Source organism: Diabrotica undecimpunctata, chromosome 6, assembly GCF_040954645.1.
Source record: "Diabrotica undecimpunctata isolate CICGRU chromosome 6, icDiaUnde3, whole genome shotgun sequence".
Classification (NCBI taxonomy): Eukaryota; Metazoa; Arthropoda; class Insecta; order Coleoptera; family Chrysomelidae; genus Diabrotica; species Diabrotica undecimpunctata.
Window position 1 is genome coordinate 2,298,822 of NC_092808.1, and position 16,031 is coordinate 2,314,852.

Below are 16,031 nucleotides of genomic sequence, written 5' to 3' on the forward strand. Positions count from 1 at the left end.
TATTACATTATTTTCATATCATATTATGTTGTTTTATTCCGTTATTCTTTGGACCTAACCCATCAGCTGTAAAGTATAGATATCGAAGCACGAGTAAAACCTGAGATAACAAAATTGAAAGGTGTGATATAAATCAGAAATAAAAAATTTTAATAATGTTTAATATATATTTTTTGTAAAAGTTTAAAATTAAAATTCTTGATATCACATTAATATATATATATATATATATATATATATATATATATATATATATATATATATATATATATATATATATATATATTAAGTTATATATATATATATATACATATATAACTTAATTCTGAAGTTATTTTTTTGTGGTACTTTACTTTACTTTTTTACTTAATATGTTTTTTAAAATTCAAACACAAGTAGAATAAGAGATATTTTATTTGAACTTTCTCAGTTACAGCAGAGACGGTACCCAATATTACTTTTAACTGCGTGGAATGGCAAATACCCCACATATAACATATCTTTTCCTATCGTTACAATTAACGAAGTCTACAGACCCAATATTTGGCCCAAAGAAGCTGCAGTTAGGAGATTTATTTGTTAAGTTTCATGTTAATTTGCAGTGTACTTTAAATGAAGTCGATATGATCAATGCTTTTCTTGCGGATCAAAATTTATATGACGTCATATGTTTTTCGGAGCACTGGCAAAGTGAAGAAAATTTAAAATTAATTAGCATCTCCGGCTTTTCATTAGCTAATTTTGTTTGTAGGGTAAATAAGAATTAAGTTAGAGTTGCAATTTATATAAAAGAAAATTTTATGTATTCTTCTATTAATGAATATGAGTATAATGTAGAGAAAGTCAAGAGTTTTGTGCAATTATGTACCTTTTATAATTATGTACGACATATGTTATATCAGGAAAAACTAATGATGATTTAAAAATATGCTCCTATGAGGAAGTTTCTACTAAATCTAGCACATGGTTTACTGCAAACAAACTAAGACTTAACTCTGATAAAACGCAAAATTTGGTTATATTTTCATGTAATTTAAATAACGATCCAGATAACAAAGATACTGTTAAACTATTGGAAATAACCAGAGATAATGGACTAAACTAGTTGGCTCATATCTCACAACTAAAGAAAAAGCTATAAAGTTCATTATTTATTATTCGCCAACTAGCAAGGGTTGTCAACTTTGAAACATTAAAAATGTCTTATTTTTCCTTATTCCATTCTCATCTAAACTATGGATTATTCATATGGACCATTTTAATAGATTGTCTTGTTTTTTATCCAGCATATTCAGTGGTAGAAGGCCAAAGTCCAGAAGTAGGGATCTACAGCAAACATAAGCAGACCAAATGAAGAAGAAGAAGAATACACTTAATAAATCTCAAATATTGTTGTTTTCCTGTCTATTTGGACGAATCACGTGTGAATATGGGTAGTCATACTGAGGTGCAATTTGGTTTTGTTGATTAATTTGTACTGGAATTCTATTTCCCTGAAGATCGTAGTATTTGGCTTGTGTATTACCTACTTCATAATACTTGTGTATTTCCAAAGGTTTTATACACAATGTGCCCATTAGGTCATTGTTTACGACTGGTTTAGCAAATGAAGATCGTGTAGATTCTGGTTTATGCTCAGCTTTTTTACAACAGCGTAAGCAAAAAGAAGTAGAAATAAAACGTCTACATATACAAAAGATTATTATAAGGAGTCCAATACTACAGAAAACCATAGCGATTATTGCAAAAACTGTTGGTTCTGATATGATGGGACTCTCATAAGCTACGGAATCATTATATCGTTTCGTGTTGCTCAACTCAAAATTTTCTGGATTGCCATCACAACGTGGAGAAGCATCTGGCAGATCTGGAATTATGAGTGATGCCAATTTGGAAAACGGCATCGATTGTTTACATTTAGTACCATTATTAAGAAATACGTAATCCTGGTTAGTCTTCCACGAAGACCACATTTTCTCTTCACGTCGCTGTAATGTAATCGACCAACCATGAATCCAAAATGTCACGTAATGAACGGATTTGTCTGTGTTTAAAACAGACTCAATGGCAGCACTGTCATAGCAAAAGACAATCACGTCTGTATTCCACAAATGAATAATGTCGTAAGTTTCGTTGATGTAGTAACCTAAAAATATTAGTTTATAATTAATTTAGACAAATTACATATTTTATCTATTAAGCATTTTATAACAAACCTTAAAAATATTCAACATTTTTTTTAAATTGCCTAAAATGCATGCAACATTTTGAACATCCATGTAAAAAACCAAACCATGTTTGATGCCAAAAGAATTACTAAAATATTGTGGAGCAGCAATGACTGAACAATTAACAACATTAATTAATAAAATTATAAAATACCAGAAGAATGGATAACGAGATAACTAGTTCTACTATTCAAAAAAGGAGATAAAAAACCACTAGAAAACTACAGGTATAAATCCTACCCTAAAACTTAAACTAAAATTTTACAAGTGCTAATAAATCAGAGGATAAGTTTAGCAGATGAACTTTTGTATAATAGAGAAGTTCCCCTAAATATTATAAAAACTATAAAAAACATCTAACAAAACAACAAAATGGAGGTCAGAATAGATAGACAACTTACAGAACCTGTAGAAAGAGACAGAGGGATTCAAATAAGACAAGGGAATTCATTGAGCCCCATGCTCTTCAATTTGATCATGGATAACATCATCAAAAGCGTTAACAAAGGAAGAGGATACAGAATGGGAAGCAAAGAAATAAAAATACTCTGTTACGCAGAGGACACAATATTGATATCCCAAGATGAAGATAGTCTACAAAGTATGGTCCACAGATTTAACATAAGAGCAAAAGAATTTAATGATAATAATCTAATCGCAGAAAACTAAAACAATAGTAATCAGCAAAGAACCAACTAGATCTAAAATAGAAATTGATGGCATCAGTATTGAACAAGTAATGGAAATAAAATACCTGGGAATTACGCTGTCTAACTACGGAGACCTAGACAAAGAAGTGAGAGATCAAGTAGAAAAAGCAACGCATTAACGCTGAGATAAAGTCAATAATCTATAAAGCCAGTGTAAAACCAATAATGACATATGCCTCAGAAACAAGACCCGACTCAGCTACAACGCAAAGCTACTGGAAACGGCAAAGATGAGAATACTGAGAAGTGGGCCTAACAAATTGACTACAGATTAAAAAACGTTCCGGCTGAAGAAATTAAAATTATAACCTATGGGATTAAATTTAGCATGAGAAGGCTGAGTTCATCAGAGACTTGAAAAGATTAAAGGTACAGGAATTGACTAAAGGCGGGGGGGTTTAAGAAAAAAATAAGTGAATTAATCAACAAATTAGAGATAATAGAGATCCCTCATGCTTAAAGCATCTAGCATCCTAAGCAAAATCTATTTTGGTTATATTAAATTCGGTTTATATAAACCACGAACTTGATGGATGAGTATGCTGTACTAAGTTGTTGACTAAGAAAGGGGAGCAATGGTCGAGTAAGGATTTTTTAATTAATAATTGGGAAGGTGAGACCAGATGGATCTGTGTCTGAGGAAAGGAAATAGTGAATTCTGATAAATTGTTGGACTGTGAATTGTGTTTGAACGATTACTGAGTTTAAAACTAATGAGTCGATGGTGGATATATGAAATGGCAGAAAAATAATAAAAGAAAGTAAGATGGACAGGAATATGATATAGACATGATGAGTAGAGATAAAGATGAGATAGTGAAGTATAATGGACGTGGGTAGTTATGAAGTTAACAATAGGATCGGAAAGAAGGGGGGAAGTGACAATAGTGTAAAGAAAAATGTGGCTTAAACAGACACAATTATTGAATAGGCATAAAGGTGTGGACGATTATAGAGGAAGATCGAAAAAAAAAAGTTAGGGCAAATTGGGAAATGTGGGCTATGAGAAGAGTTGTCGGAGTAAATTTTGAAAATGACGGTTGAAAGATACATGGCGATTGACGCAGTTGGGGCTTCTTTGCTTTTCGTTGACTATTTCCAAGTCTTCATACAGATCTAATTTTAGAAAGTTTTTTTTAAGAATATTATGTAACAAGGAGACGTCTTCTGGGATGTTGAGGGTATGTTTCTGTTGTGTGAGATGTTGTGAGAAGGTGGAAGTGTTCTCTCTTTTAGTGTGTTCTAGGGAACGGGAAGCTAATGATCTACAGGTTCTACCTGTATATGTAGCATCACAATCAGAGCACTGTAATTTGTAGACACCACTACGATCCATGTAGTTGATGGGATCTTTTGAATTAGTTAAACATTGTCCTAGATCGTTCAGAACTTTAAAAGAAATGTGGGTATTCTCAACAGACCTTTTTAAAGGATATCTGATATCTCCAGAAAGACGTTCTTGAAGGTATGGTAAGGAATCATAATAAGGTTTGATGGTCAAATCTCTGGGGAACGCAGTCTCTCTCAATAATTTAGGGTGTCTCTTATGGATTAGTTTATTAATGAGGTTGGGGTCGTATCCATTGTTAGATGCTATTTGCTTTAGAATGTTGAGTTCTGTATGGTAGTTGGGTTGGGATAACGGGATTGTTACCAATTTATATATTGTTAAGAGATTAAAAACAATTCGTATATGAATCCATACACATCATGAATGCCAATACTGATATTTATTGAACTGATCTGTATATTGGATTATACTAAAACTATTAATGTTACCTTTGCGGAATTCTTCATTACTGAGTAGAAGGGGATATATTTTTGCATTAAAAGGCAAATAAGTCACAACAGTATAATCTAGTTGATTTTTTCTTAAGTACGATTGAACTATCTTTTTGAAGGTTTCTTGGTAAAATCTTCTTTTTAAACTAACAACTCTATCCATATTTATGTTACAGTCACCTTCGTATTGACAATACGTAGATAACGGATCTAAAAAAGAAATTTAAAGATTATGTTTTAATTGTTTTGAATTATATAAAGACTACTTCTACACGGTGTCCAGAAACTCTTCTGACAAACGAAGACCGGAGATTTCTCAGATATTTTTAACCTTTTGGAAGTTGCGGCTGATCTGAGAGATACATTGAAAACATTTTTATAAATATTTTGAAAGAAGTGCAACGTGTAATTCTACGGCACTGTCTAGATTCACAGACACACAACGTTGGGTTTAAGGTAATTTCTATCAGTTGAGAAGTGAACGTTTGTCGTAACCGAACAACAGTTGTATCTGACAGATACCGCGACCCTGCAGATCGAACCTATATTTTTTCGTGTTTATTTCGTTGTGTGATCTATATTATATTTAGAATGTCCAAAAAGGTATATAAGTTGGATGAACCAAAGGATTTTGAATAACTTCAGAGTATGTTTTTCGATTCTGATGATGGAAATGAAAGAAATGAGTTTGAAGACGAAAGTGGCGTGGACAAAATCGATTATGTCGAAGAGCGATCAGAAAACTCGGACAGCGAACAAGACATTTCAAGTGAGCAGAGCGAAGAGAACGTATATAAAAACGCGGAGTATTTTTTTGGAAAAAACAAAGTAATAAAGTGGGGAAAAAAGTCAGTTTACGGAAATAAAATTAGGCGATAGAAACAAAATATTCGGTGTCAATTGCCTCTAGTAAAGAATACTGCAAAAAATGCAAAAACTGAATATGAATGCTGGAGCTGTTTCGTGTCAGAAGAACTTTTAGATTTAATTTTACATTATACAAATAAATATATAGACTTTATTATTTCAAGTAGATATTCCAGAGAAAGAGATGCTAAACAAACTGACAAAATAGAGCTAAAATTATTTTTGGGCTTTTTGAATTTAGCTGGCTTACACCGCAATATTCGACTAAATTTGGAAGATTTATGGGCAACAAATGGTAGTGGAATTGAATTATTTAGACTTACGATGTCAATGCAAAGATTCTAATTTATTCACAACTGTATAAGATTCGATGACAAGACGACTCGACCAGATCGACTAAATATTGATAAGTTGTCAGCTGTTAGACAAATCTTTTCACTATTTATGAATCTTATGGTTATGTTCAAAATAAACGTTTCTTCTGATCTCGATCAGTTTTTTTTTAATCTTATTGAAACATTAAACTTAAACAAATGTATCTGTGAGAGACACCGCGACCTATACAGTATACTTTATGATCGCGACCTCCGAAGGGTTAAGACAATTTAACGTAATTCACATAGTCCAAAAATGCTTCTTTTCTAAGGAAGCTAGAGCTCTTTAAAGATGGCACCTTGTAATTAGTGTTTTTAAATACCTCTAGAACGGCTTCTATTTAGAAAAACAAAAACTGGTGAGATTATTTATCCTCCAGAGTTAAATCGATATCATTAATTGCGAATTTCTAGTACCGATCATAGGCGTTCGTTTTGGGTAGGTCAACGGTTATTTCAACGTATCTTCTTGTTTTTACCGTTTATTCATTACTGATACCAAAATATTAAATTTTCAGATATTTTAGTACTAAAAGTTACTCTTACTCTAATTCGATAGGTTATACTGTTTTCTAGAAAAATCGATTTGAAAATTTTTCGTTTTTTCGTCTTGAAAGTTAAATTATTATTTTTTGCACTAGGTGGCCGTGCACCTGTCAACAGAAGTATAACCTACGTTTTTAACTGTCAAATTGTAGTCAGTTCGCGAAGTTTTTCTTTTAGTTTTTTACTTTGTGACATTCAAATATAACAATTTAAATTCAATAATTGTTTTTACCAATGAGGAATAGGCTGCTTTAGTTTATGGCGAAATGAAGTGTAATGCTCGAGCAGCACAACACAGATACCCTGAAAAATTTCTCAATCGTGATCCCACTCAACAGCTACAGCCGTTTATCAACAATTAAGAGAAACACGTTCACTTTTTCTTCTTCAGTGCCTTATCCGGTCCGGATGTTGGCGATCATCAAAGCTATCATGGTTTTGTTGACTGCTCTGCTAAACAGCTCCGCGGAGGTCATCCCAAACTATTGTCGAAGGTTTTTCAACCACGAGATAGGACGCGTCCCGGTCCACTCCTGCCAAATACTTTACTCTGCATAACGAGTTGAAGAATTCGATATTTTTCTTCGTTCCGCATCACGTGGCCGAGGTACTCAAGCTTACGTTGTTTCACTAAATTAAGCACTTCTTTTTCTTTTGGCATGCGCTATAGGACCTGTAGATCCTCATCTCGAAGGCTTCAATTCGCTTTTCTGTGGCTTGCGTCAGTGTCCAGGCTTCAACTCTATACAGTAACACTGGAAGAATGTAGCAGCTTACTATCCGCATCTTGGTTCCCAAACTGATAAATCAAGACCGTGCCATTTCAATTCTGAATCTAATCTCTTGAGCGTAGTCCCATTGTGAGTAGAAGGTAGTTTCGAGGTAACTGAATCTGTCGACTCTCTGGATCTCTTCGCTACCTGCCATTAGTGCCCCGGGATCTAAATTTGCACGGCTGACAACCATGAATATTAAGGCCTAGTCTAGTAAGGCTTATAAATCATTTAGGCTGGTTGCTAGTAAGACAGTGTTATCGGCGTAGTGGTTATTATTGATGTATTCACCGTTTGCTCGGATTACCATCTCTAGGTTTGTGAGGGCTTCAGTAAAAATTTCCTCAGAGTAAATATTGAAAAGAGTCGGCGAGAGCACACTGCCTTGCCTTACTCCTCGCACGATCTTCACTTGGTCGGTCAGCTGGTCTTCGACCTTGACTTAAGCACACTGGTTCCAGTATAAATTCATGATGATTTGAGTGTCTTTCTCATCCAATCCTACTCTTGTAGGGCGGCGACCATCTTTTGGTGCTGACAACGGTCAAATGCCTTGGCATAGTCAATAAAACAAATATAGACATCATAACTGACATCGCGGCATCTCTAACGTAGGACTTGTAAGGTGAAGTACTTCACGTGAATCCAAATTGCATTTCACCGATATTTTCTTCACATTTCTTGTAAATTCTGGCATGTATGATTTTAAGAGAAATCTTAAATGCATGACTCATAAGGCTAATATAGGCTCATAAGGATCGTTTTTTTGATAGTGTTACAAATGTTGACAATAGCCATTCCTCTGGGATATTACCGGAATCGCATATGGCGGTAAACAGTTCAGTTAACTCCTTCGTGCTCACTTCGCTTAACACCTTAATAAGTTCAACCGGTATTTCGTCTGGAGCTGTGGCCTTACCATTCTTAGACTGTTTTAAAGCTGCTTTTACCTCGCTTTTTAGTATTGACGGCCCTGTCATGCAATTTATTTCTGGAAGATTACCTTGGTAGTCGCAGAAAAGTTCTTCGATGTACATTTTACAGGTCACCAACTTTTACTTAACTGTCGTCGCCAAGTTGTCGTCTTTCTTTATGAGAAGGTGTGTGTTTCTCATCTTGTATCGACCAGTGGCTTCTCGAATCTTTCGGTGGATATTTATATGATCGTGTTTCACTTGGAGGTCTTCGATTAGTTTACATTTTTCTTGCATCCATGTCTCCTTGGCTCTTCGTATTTCTTTTTTAATTATTTGGTTGATTTCTTGGTATTTCTTCGCGTTTTTCATTAATCTTCTTTGGTCCATCATCTGCAGAATGTCATCAGTTATCTATTCTTTATTCTTTACACATTTTTTTTTATTTCCCAGCTGTACTTTTTCCGCATTTAGCCTGACGTATTTGATATAACTCTATTTTTGTTCTACACTCTGTTCTTGTTGTTTAGCGGTTTCTAGTTTTTCTCTCATTACATCTCTTACGTTCTGACGAACTACGGGGTCTTTTAGAGTGTCATAATCCAGGTTTTGTTTAGATTTACTTTTGATGAGTTTCTTTAGTTTGAGTTCTCTCTGGCCCACTATTGGGTTGTGGTCCGATCAGACGTCTGCTCCTGGGAAGGTCTTCGCCGAAGTCAAGCTGTTCTTGAATCTTTTGTTAATAAGAATAAAGTCTATCTGGTTTCTGATGATATTGTTGGCTGTATCTGCAGGTGACTTCCACGTATAAAGTCGTCTCGGGGGAAGTCTAAACCAGGTGTTAGCAATGGTAAATTCTTCTTTCCGACCAAATTGGCTAAGTTCACTGGTCCCAAAAAATAATGAAAGAAGGCGACATGATGATGTATCAGCATCGCCTGAAAATGTTATTTTAATGGAAGTTGAGGAAAATTCAGAAATTAGCGTTCAAAGACTATCTGCTATGTATACCATAATCTCAAAATCTTCCGTATTAAATATCTTACACAACGAAAGTTTATATCCTTTTTATTTTACAAAGGTGCAAGCACTGCTACAAGGAAATTTCCCTTCTCGTAAAAAATTTGTTAGATGGTTACAAAATCAGAAAAATCAAAATGAAGATTTGCTCAGATACATTTTTTTGCGACAAACCTACATTCACAAAAAATGGAATTTTAATGTGCATAATGCATAATATTATTCGTACGTTGGTAATAATCCTCACGTTTATTTTAGGTCTACAGTACAATATTTCAAACATAAAAAGTTTCCTAACCTCAATTAATGTTTTAAATGCTATCTAAGCTGACATCATAAATGTAATACAAATTATTGTTCGCTATCATTATTTTGCTAATAGCCAATTTGGCTGATGCGATTTTATTAAAAAAAATCCCCACGTTGTTCAAGCATTTAAGCATCAGCATAGGTTTAGAAGGTCTGGATAGGAGTAGTTAACGATTATCTACTTGGGCCTGTAGAGTTACCTGCTCATTTAAATGGTGCTGATTACTTATATTTCATGCAAAATATTTTACCTGATTTGTAAGATGATGTGCCTTTAAATATTCGGCAAAACATGGTTTCTACATGATGGCTATTTGGCCCTCTTTAGTAGGAATGTACGAAGACCACTGGATTGGAAGACTAAGTCAGCAAGGTCGCCGGATTTTAATCCCTGCGATTATCATGCGATTATTGTGTTTGGGTATACATAAAAGCATTTGTTCATTCCGTTTCGATACAAAATCGTGCACAACTCTAGCTAAGGATACAAGATGCTTGCAATGAATTTCTAAAAAAATTCGACGTTCTCTAAGCAAAAGGGCAAATTTATGCACAGAGACTAATGGTCATGAACATAGAGCATATTTTGTAACTATCTACTTTTGATACTTTCTTTGTCTTTTGTGTTAGTTTGGTTCCATTGTAATAAATACTACTACTACTACTTGTCGGTTTATAACGTTCTCCGCCGTTTTGCGACTTCCAATCGCCACTTAGACCGGTTGTTCCATAGATCTTCTTCTATGGCCCTCTCTCTCAGTTCTTTATTTATTCCTTCGCTCCAACTTTTTCTCGGTCTACTTCGTTTTCTCTTTCCTTCTGGTTGCCACTTTAGTATTTCTTTTGGCATTCGTTGTTCGTCCATTCTTTGTATGTGTCCGAATCTCCGAATGTCCGTATCTTCTTGCGGCTCTTCTCCAAAAATCCATTTCCGTCGCTTTCAGCGTTGATAGTGTTATTTCTTTCAGTGGCCATACCTCACAGCTGTATAAAGTGATACTTTTTACTATAGTCTCATATATCCTCTTTTTATTTTCTTTGCTGATAGATTGGTCCCATAAAATGTTGTTTAACATTGTGATGGCTTTTGTCTCTGACGTATTTCTCTCTCTTATGGCTTTATCTAATGTTCCATCTTGTGAAATAGTGATACCTAGGTATTTGTAGTCACAGCAGTGCTTTATCGTAGTGTTATCGTCTAATATGAGATCTTTTTGTTCTGCTCCAATGCACAGGTATTCGGTTTTCTTTTTTTTACTTCTAGACTCCATATATCATACTCTTTAATTAATTTTTGTGCCATATAGTTTAAATCGTCATAATCTTGAGCCATTATTACTTGATCGTCTGCAAAGTTAAGCGTATATACCATAGTATTGGTGAGCGGTATCCCCATTGTCCTGCATTTTTGTTTCCATCTTTTTAAAGCACTTTCGAGGTATATTTTAAATAAAGTGGGAGACAAGCAACATCCTTGATTTAATCCTTTTGATGTTATAAATCCTGTTGTTATTTGTGGACCTGCTTTTATTTTTGTTATTGGTTGGTTGTATAGCACTTTGACGGCTTTTATTAATTCTATATTAATATTTGTGCTTTCCATTGATTGCCTCAGCTTCTTCAGTGGAACGCCGTCGTAGGCTTTCCGTAGGTCGACGAACAACATATGAATCTCTTGATTCCTTACCATCTTTTTTTCTATTATCTGGGTTAAGGAGAAAATGTGGTCAATAGTGGATCGACCCATACGAAATCCTGCTTGTTCTTCTGCTTCATAATCTAAGTATTTTCTCTCGATTCGGTTCTTTTACACCTTTCCATATATTTGACTCATAGATCTGGTTACAGCTATTCCTCGGTAATTTTCACAATTATTTTTATCACCCTTTTTAGTAATAAATATCACCCTGTAATAAATACTTTGTTTTTAAAACCCTTTAAATCAAATTTTATTTAAATTTGATTTTTTGCTTCTTTTTCCAAACTTTTTGTGCGAATTGTATGCGGCATTTATTGAAACAAAAGATAATTTATAAAATTAATTAAGGTACCTATTAATTTAACTTTCATGAGGAAAAAACGAAAAATTTTCAAATCGATTTTGCTAGAAAACGGTGTATTATACCGACTTAAAGTTAGAGGAGCTTTTAGTACTAGAATACCTAAAAAAATTAATAATCTAGTATAATGAATGCTTAAAATTTAACCCTTAAGTACCATGGCGGGGTCAAAATTTACCCCCCGCGTTTTTAATGCCAAGTTTCGCTACCGAAACATAGATTGAGCATTGCGCGCTTTCTGCTAATCTTCGACCGGTAGGTGATTTATCGATCTACGAAAATTCTGTTAGTTTATCTGTTACTATTGCAGAGTTAGGCACGCATAGGGTCAATTTTGACCCGCTTATGGTATAAGTGTTTCTACTGCAATTAACGAGTAATTTGAAATGGCGGGGTGTAGTCGCATTAAACGTCCTCTGACACAGAAAGAACTTGAAGAGGAGGGACAAAAAATTATAGACAATGGACTAGATAGTGACAGTGAGTTTTTAGACCAGGCTAGTGAACACAGTAATCACGAAACAGACAGTGAAGAGGAATGGGACGACGATGACGAAAAAATTGGCAAATTAATAATTCCAAAACTGGTAGTGAATATTCGGGTGAAGAAAGTGATATCGCTGACTCAAGGGATGTGTTTTATGGCAAAAATAGGTACAAGTGGTCTAAAACTTCTCCCACCTTTTCTCGTACACGTAAGCATAATTTAATTAGTCATTTACCTGGTGTTATTGGAAAAGCTCGAGCTAGTATGCCAGAGAAACCAGTTGATGCTTGGGAATGTATTAGCCACGATATATTGCAAGAAATTCTTGAGAAAACCAATGAACGAATAACTAATATGGCTTCTAAATATAATTTACACAATTTATCGTGTCAATATACCAATGATCTTGCATTATTGAATTAAAGGCCTTCTTAGGCTTATTATATTTAGCTGGGGTATTTAAATCCAATAATGAAGATTTAAGGTCTTTATTTGCTACGAATGGTACTGGCCGTGATATATTTCGAGCAACCATGTCACTAAACCGATTTTATTTTTTGCTTGGAAGCCTTTGTTTTGACGACCCAGCTACTAGACAAGAACGTATTGCGCAGGGAGATAAACTGGCAGCTATATCCAATATTTTTAATATGTTTATAATTAATTGCCAGTCCAATTATAGCTGTGGTGAATATCTCACAATAGATAAAATGCTTATTGTATTTAGAGGAAGGTGCCAATTCAGGATGTATCTCAAAAATAAGCCAGACAAATACGGTCTGAAAATGCAGTGTTTAGTAGACTTTAAAACATATTATTTGCTAAATGGTTTTATATATACTGGAAAAGATACACGCAGAACAAATCCAAAAAAGTTACTCATCCCCACTCTAGATGTTTTGACACTTATTCCACCAATTTCTGGTACAAATAGAAACATAACAGCAGATAATTGGTTTTCGTCCATTGAGCTCATAAAAGAACTGAGAAGCCATAAAATTTCATATGTTGGAACTCTAAAAAGAAATAAAAGAGAGGTTCCTGCTGAATTTCAACCCCAAAAAAAAACAGGTCACCTAATTCTGCCTTATTTGGTTTTACAGGAAGCGAGAGCCTTGTATCTTTTGTTCCTAAGAAAAATCGTGCAGTGTTGTTAGTGTCAACTATGCATCATTCCAATACAATGGTTAATGGAAAGCCAGAGAATATAAATTTTTACAACGAGACAAAAGGTGGGGTGGATTCATTGGATAAGAAATGTGCATGCTATAAAACTGGCAGAAGAACTCGTAGATGACCTCAAGTAATATGGTTTCGCATTTTGGACATTGCAGGATTAAATGCTAACGTAATTTTTAATGGAGTTCAGCAAAATCAAATAATGGAAAGAAGATTGTTACTAACCACTTTAGGTCAAGAACTTATTAAGCCCCATTTAACTCGTAGAGCTCAGCAAACTTGTTTACCGAGAGAAATTCGTAGTGCCATTTTCAAAATTTTCCGGACTTCAGGAACCAATGCCTGCCGCAAATCCAGAGCCACAACGACGAAAAAAGAGGGGAAGGTGTAAAATATGTCCATATTCCAAAAACCAAAAGAAAGAAAGCTCATCGTGCGATAAATGTCGAGATTTTATTTGCAAAAATCATTCCCGCATACAGACGGTATGCATAAGGATCATTGGATATAAAAAAACTGCACATTGTTATTATTTTTCTTATAATTCGAGAAAGTGTATAGCTATGTTAATTTGACTGAATACAAAAGTTTTTTTTAAATAAAGTTATATCTAATTAGCCAAATTCGTTTATTTTTATATAAATGTAAAAGTAGCTGTAAACAAAATAATTTCAAATAAAACAAGTTAAAAAAAGAATATTTTTTTATACAAAAAACAATGGGGGGTCAAATTTGACCCTGCCATGGTACAAATGTTATATTTTTGGTCATGGTAGTTAAGGGTTAAAGACAAAAAATGTATGCGTTAAAATAACCGTTGATTTACCCAAAACGGGCGCCTATGACCAGTATTCGAAATTTTAAATTGTTTGAATCGATTCTAATCTGGATGATAAATAACCCTACCAGTTCTTTTTTCAAACTAGAAGCGTTTTGGAGGTATTTAAGAAAAACTTATTACAAACAGCCATCTTCAAAGAGCTTTAGCTCCCTTAGGAAGCATTTTCGGACTAGGTGAATTGGGTTAAACTGTCTTAAAATTATCTGAGGAATCTCGGGTCTATGTTTGTCGGAAGAGATTCTCGACACCCTGTATAAGATAGATAAAGAAAATATTATTTACTGAGTAGATAACAATTCTAGCCTTTAAAGGTGTTCGATAAGATTTAAAATAACAATAATCTCAGGACAGTTGGTGAGTAAAAGCTTTAAATAAATTTCTAAGAAGAAGAAAAATACAAGTTATCAATACCCAATTCAGCTAAAGTTATGTACCTAGGATATGGAAACTAACTGAAGTATTAATCTTAGTTAAGTTAATTAAACTTAACCAATTTTAAGTTATTGCTACTTTTTTTCTTTTATTACAACTGAAACAAAATATAAATATAATTTTTAAAGTGTTATATACCTGTTAAATTAAATAAAGCTTTATATTTATCGCCAATGCCGTAAGCCCTATAAGTGGATATAGTTACAGACCAATTCCCATATGCAGTTCTTTGTAAACAGTCACTTAAAATAGGAGAAATTAAATTCACTATCACTAACAGTTCTGATGGAAAATGCATGTTTTTCTATCGTACATTCACCGAAAAAGCAATACTAATGTTAAATTTGCGGAGGATTGCATTTGGTTTTAGTTTTAGATTAGCATAAAGTCTGGAAATGATAAGGAAGTTACTATATACCTGAATCATATTTCTTAACAATATATTAATTTGTGTGGTTGGGAAATACACTTCCTTTATCAAATCAGTAGCGATTTTGTGTTTATTTTGCAATTACGTATATGAAATATCCTATAAAGTAGCTAAAGTAAAGCAATATATCTTTAACATTTGTATATACAGTGTGGAAACCACTAATGGAATAAAATTGTTGGTGTCCTTATTATAGAAAATAATAAAAAACTCTGGGACACCAATTTAAATGTGCGCTTTTTAAACATAAATTTAAATGTGCAGGGTGATCCACGCATATCTGGCATAGTCCATAATCCTTATTTTTAATGAAACACCCTGTATATTTGTATGTTTTTAAAATATTCTTAACAACCTGATTTCAACGAAGTATATCATGTAGGATCTATAATGAATAATACAAGGTGAAATTTTGAAATTAATAATTTATCACGTGTTATGGTTTTTTTTTATTTAAACAAATATACCCGCATCAACCACTAAGGGTTATTAGCGGCGGGACATACACAAACAGTAAGATACATATTGTTACATAAAAAAAAAATATTTTTTACAATCTGGTATATAGTTTAGTCATTTTAAGATAACTTAATAAAGACCGTAAATTTGACGTTAGTATACTTTTTAAATTATCACTAAGGGCACACGCGATTCTTTCGTTCTGGTACACTGGACACTCAACAATTATATGTTTCACTGACAACTGAGTATTGCACTTGGTACACATCGGAGCAGCCTCCTGGTTGAAGATATGCTTGTGTGTAAGGAAAGTATGTCCTATTCGAAGTCGGTTGATGCTGACTTGGTCTTTTCTATTATTTGGTAAGATGAGTTTGGTTCCTACTTGACTTAGACATTCTTTGAGTTTGTTAGCAGTGTGATTCCAAGTAGTTTGCTACGCTCTGTACACGTGGACTTTGATATTTACTTTGTGATCAGTCCAAGGCATTTGATTTATGATAGCAATACTTTGGTCGGTGGTTGCATTGCTTGCCAGAGAGTCCACTTCCTCATTACCACTTATTCTCATATGGGAAGATACCCAGATAAAGGAAATATCTTTTTGTTGAGTCTGTAGA

At 33.9% G+C, this 16,031-nt stretch overlaps 1 protein-coding gene across 2 annotated transcripts; it reads right to left on the reverse strand.

Moving 5' to 3' along the window:
* Positions 1 to 444: 444 nt before the first annotated feature.
* Positions 445 to 14,899, reverse strand: LOC140444706 (uncharacterized). 2 transcript variants are annotated; one of them, XM_072536468.1, is made up of 3 exons: positions 14,661 to 14,899; positions 4,718 to 4,930; positions 445 to 2,146 (listed from the first exon to the last, which is right to left on the reverse strand). In XM_072536468.1, the coding sequence occupies exons 1-3, from the start codon at positions 14,818 to 14,820 to the stop codon at positions 1,383 to 1,385; spliced, it is 1,137 nt and encodes a 378-aa protein (XP_072392569.1). In that variant the 5' UTR covers positions 14,821 to 14,899; the 3' UTR covers positions 445 to 1,382. The 2 variants fall into 2 exon arrangements, with proteins under 2 accessions (XP_072392569.1, XP_072392570.1); XM_072536469.1 differs by lacking the exon at positions 4,718 to 4,930.
* Between the last annotated feature and the right edge of the window lie 1,132 nt (positions 14,900 to 16,031).

What these genes read in the sequence shown, in the direction of transcription:
- LOC140444706 (XM_072536468.1), bottom strand. Translation starts at nt 14,820, where the DNA reads ATGCATTTTCCATCAGAACTGTTAGTGATAGTGAATTTAATTTCTCCT. An exon ending in AGCTTTATTTAATTTAACAG is followed by an intron (nt 4,931 to 14,660) that starts GTATATAACACT and finishes TTTCTTTTTTAG; the next exon opens with ATCCGTTATCTACGTATTGT. An exon ending in TAATGAAGAATTCCGCAAAG is followed by an intron (nt 2,147 to 4,717) that starts GTAACATTAATA and finishes TAATATTTTTAG; the next exon opens with GTTACTACATCAACGAAACT.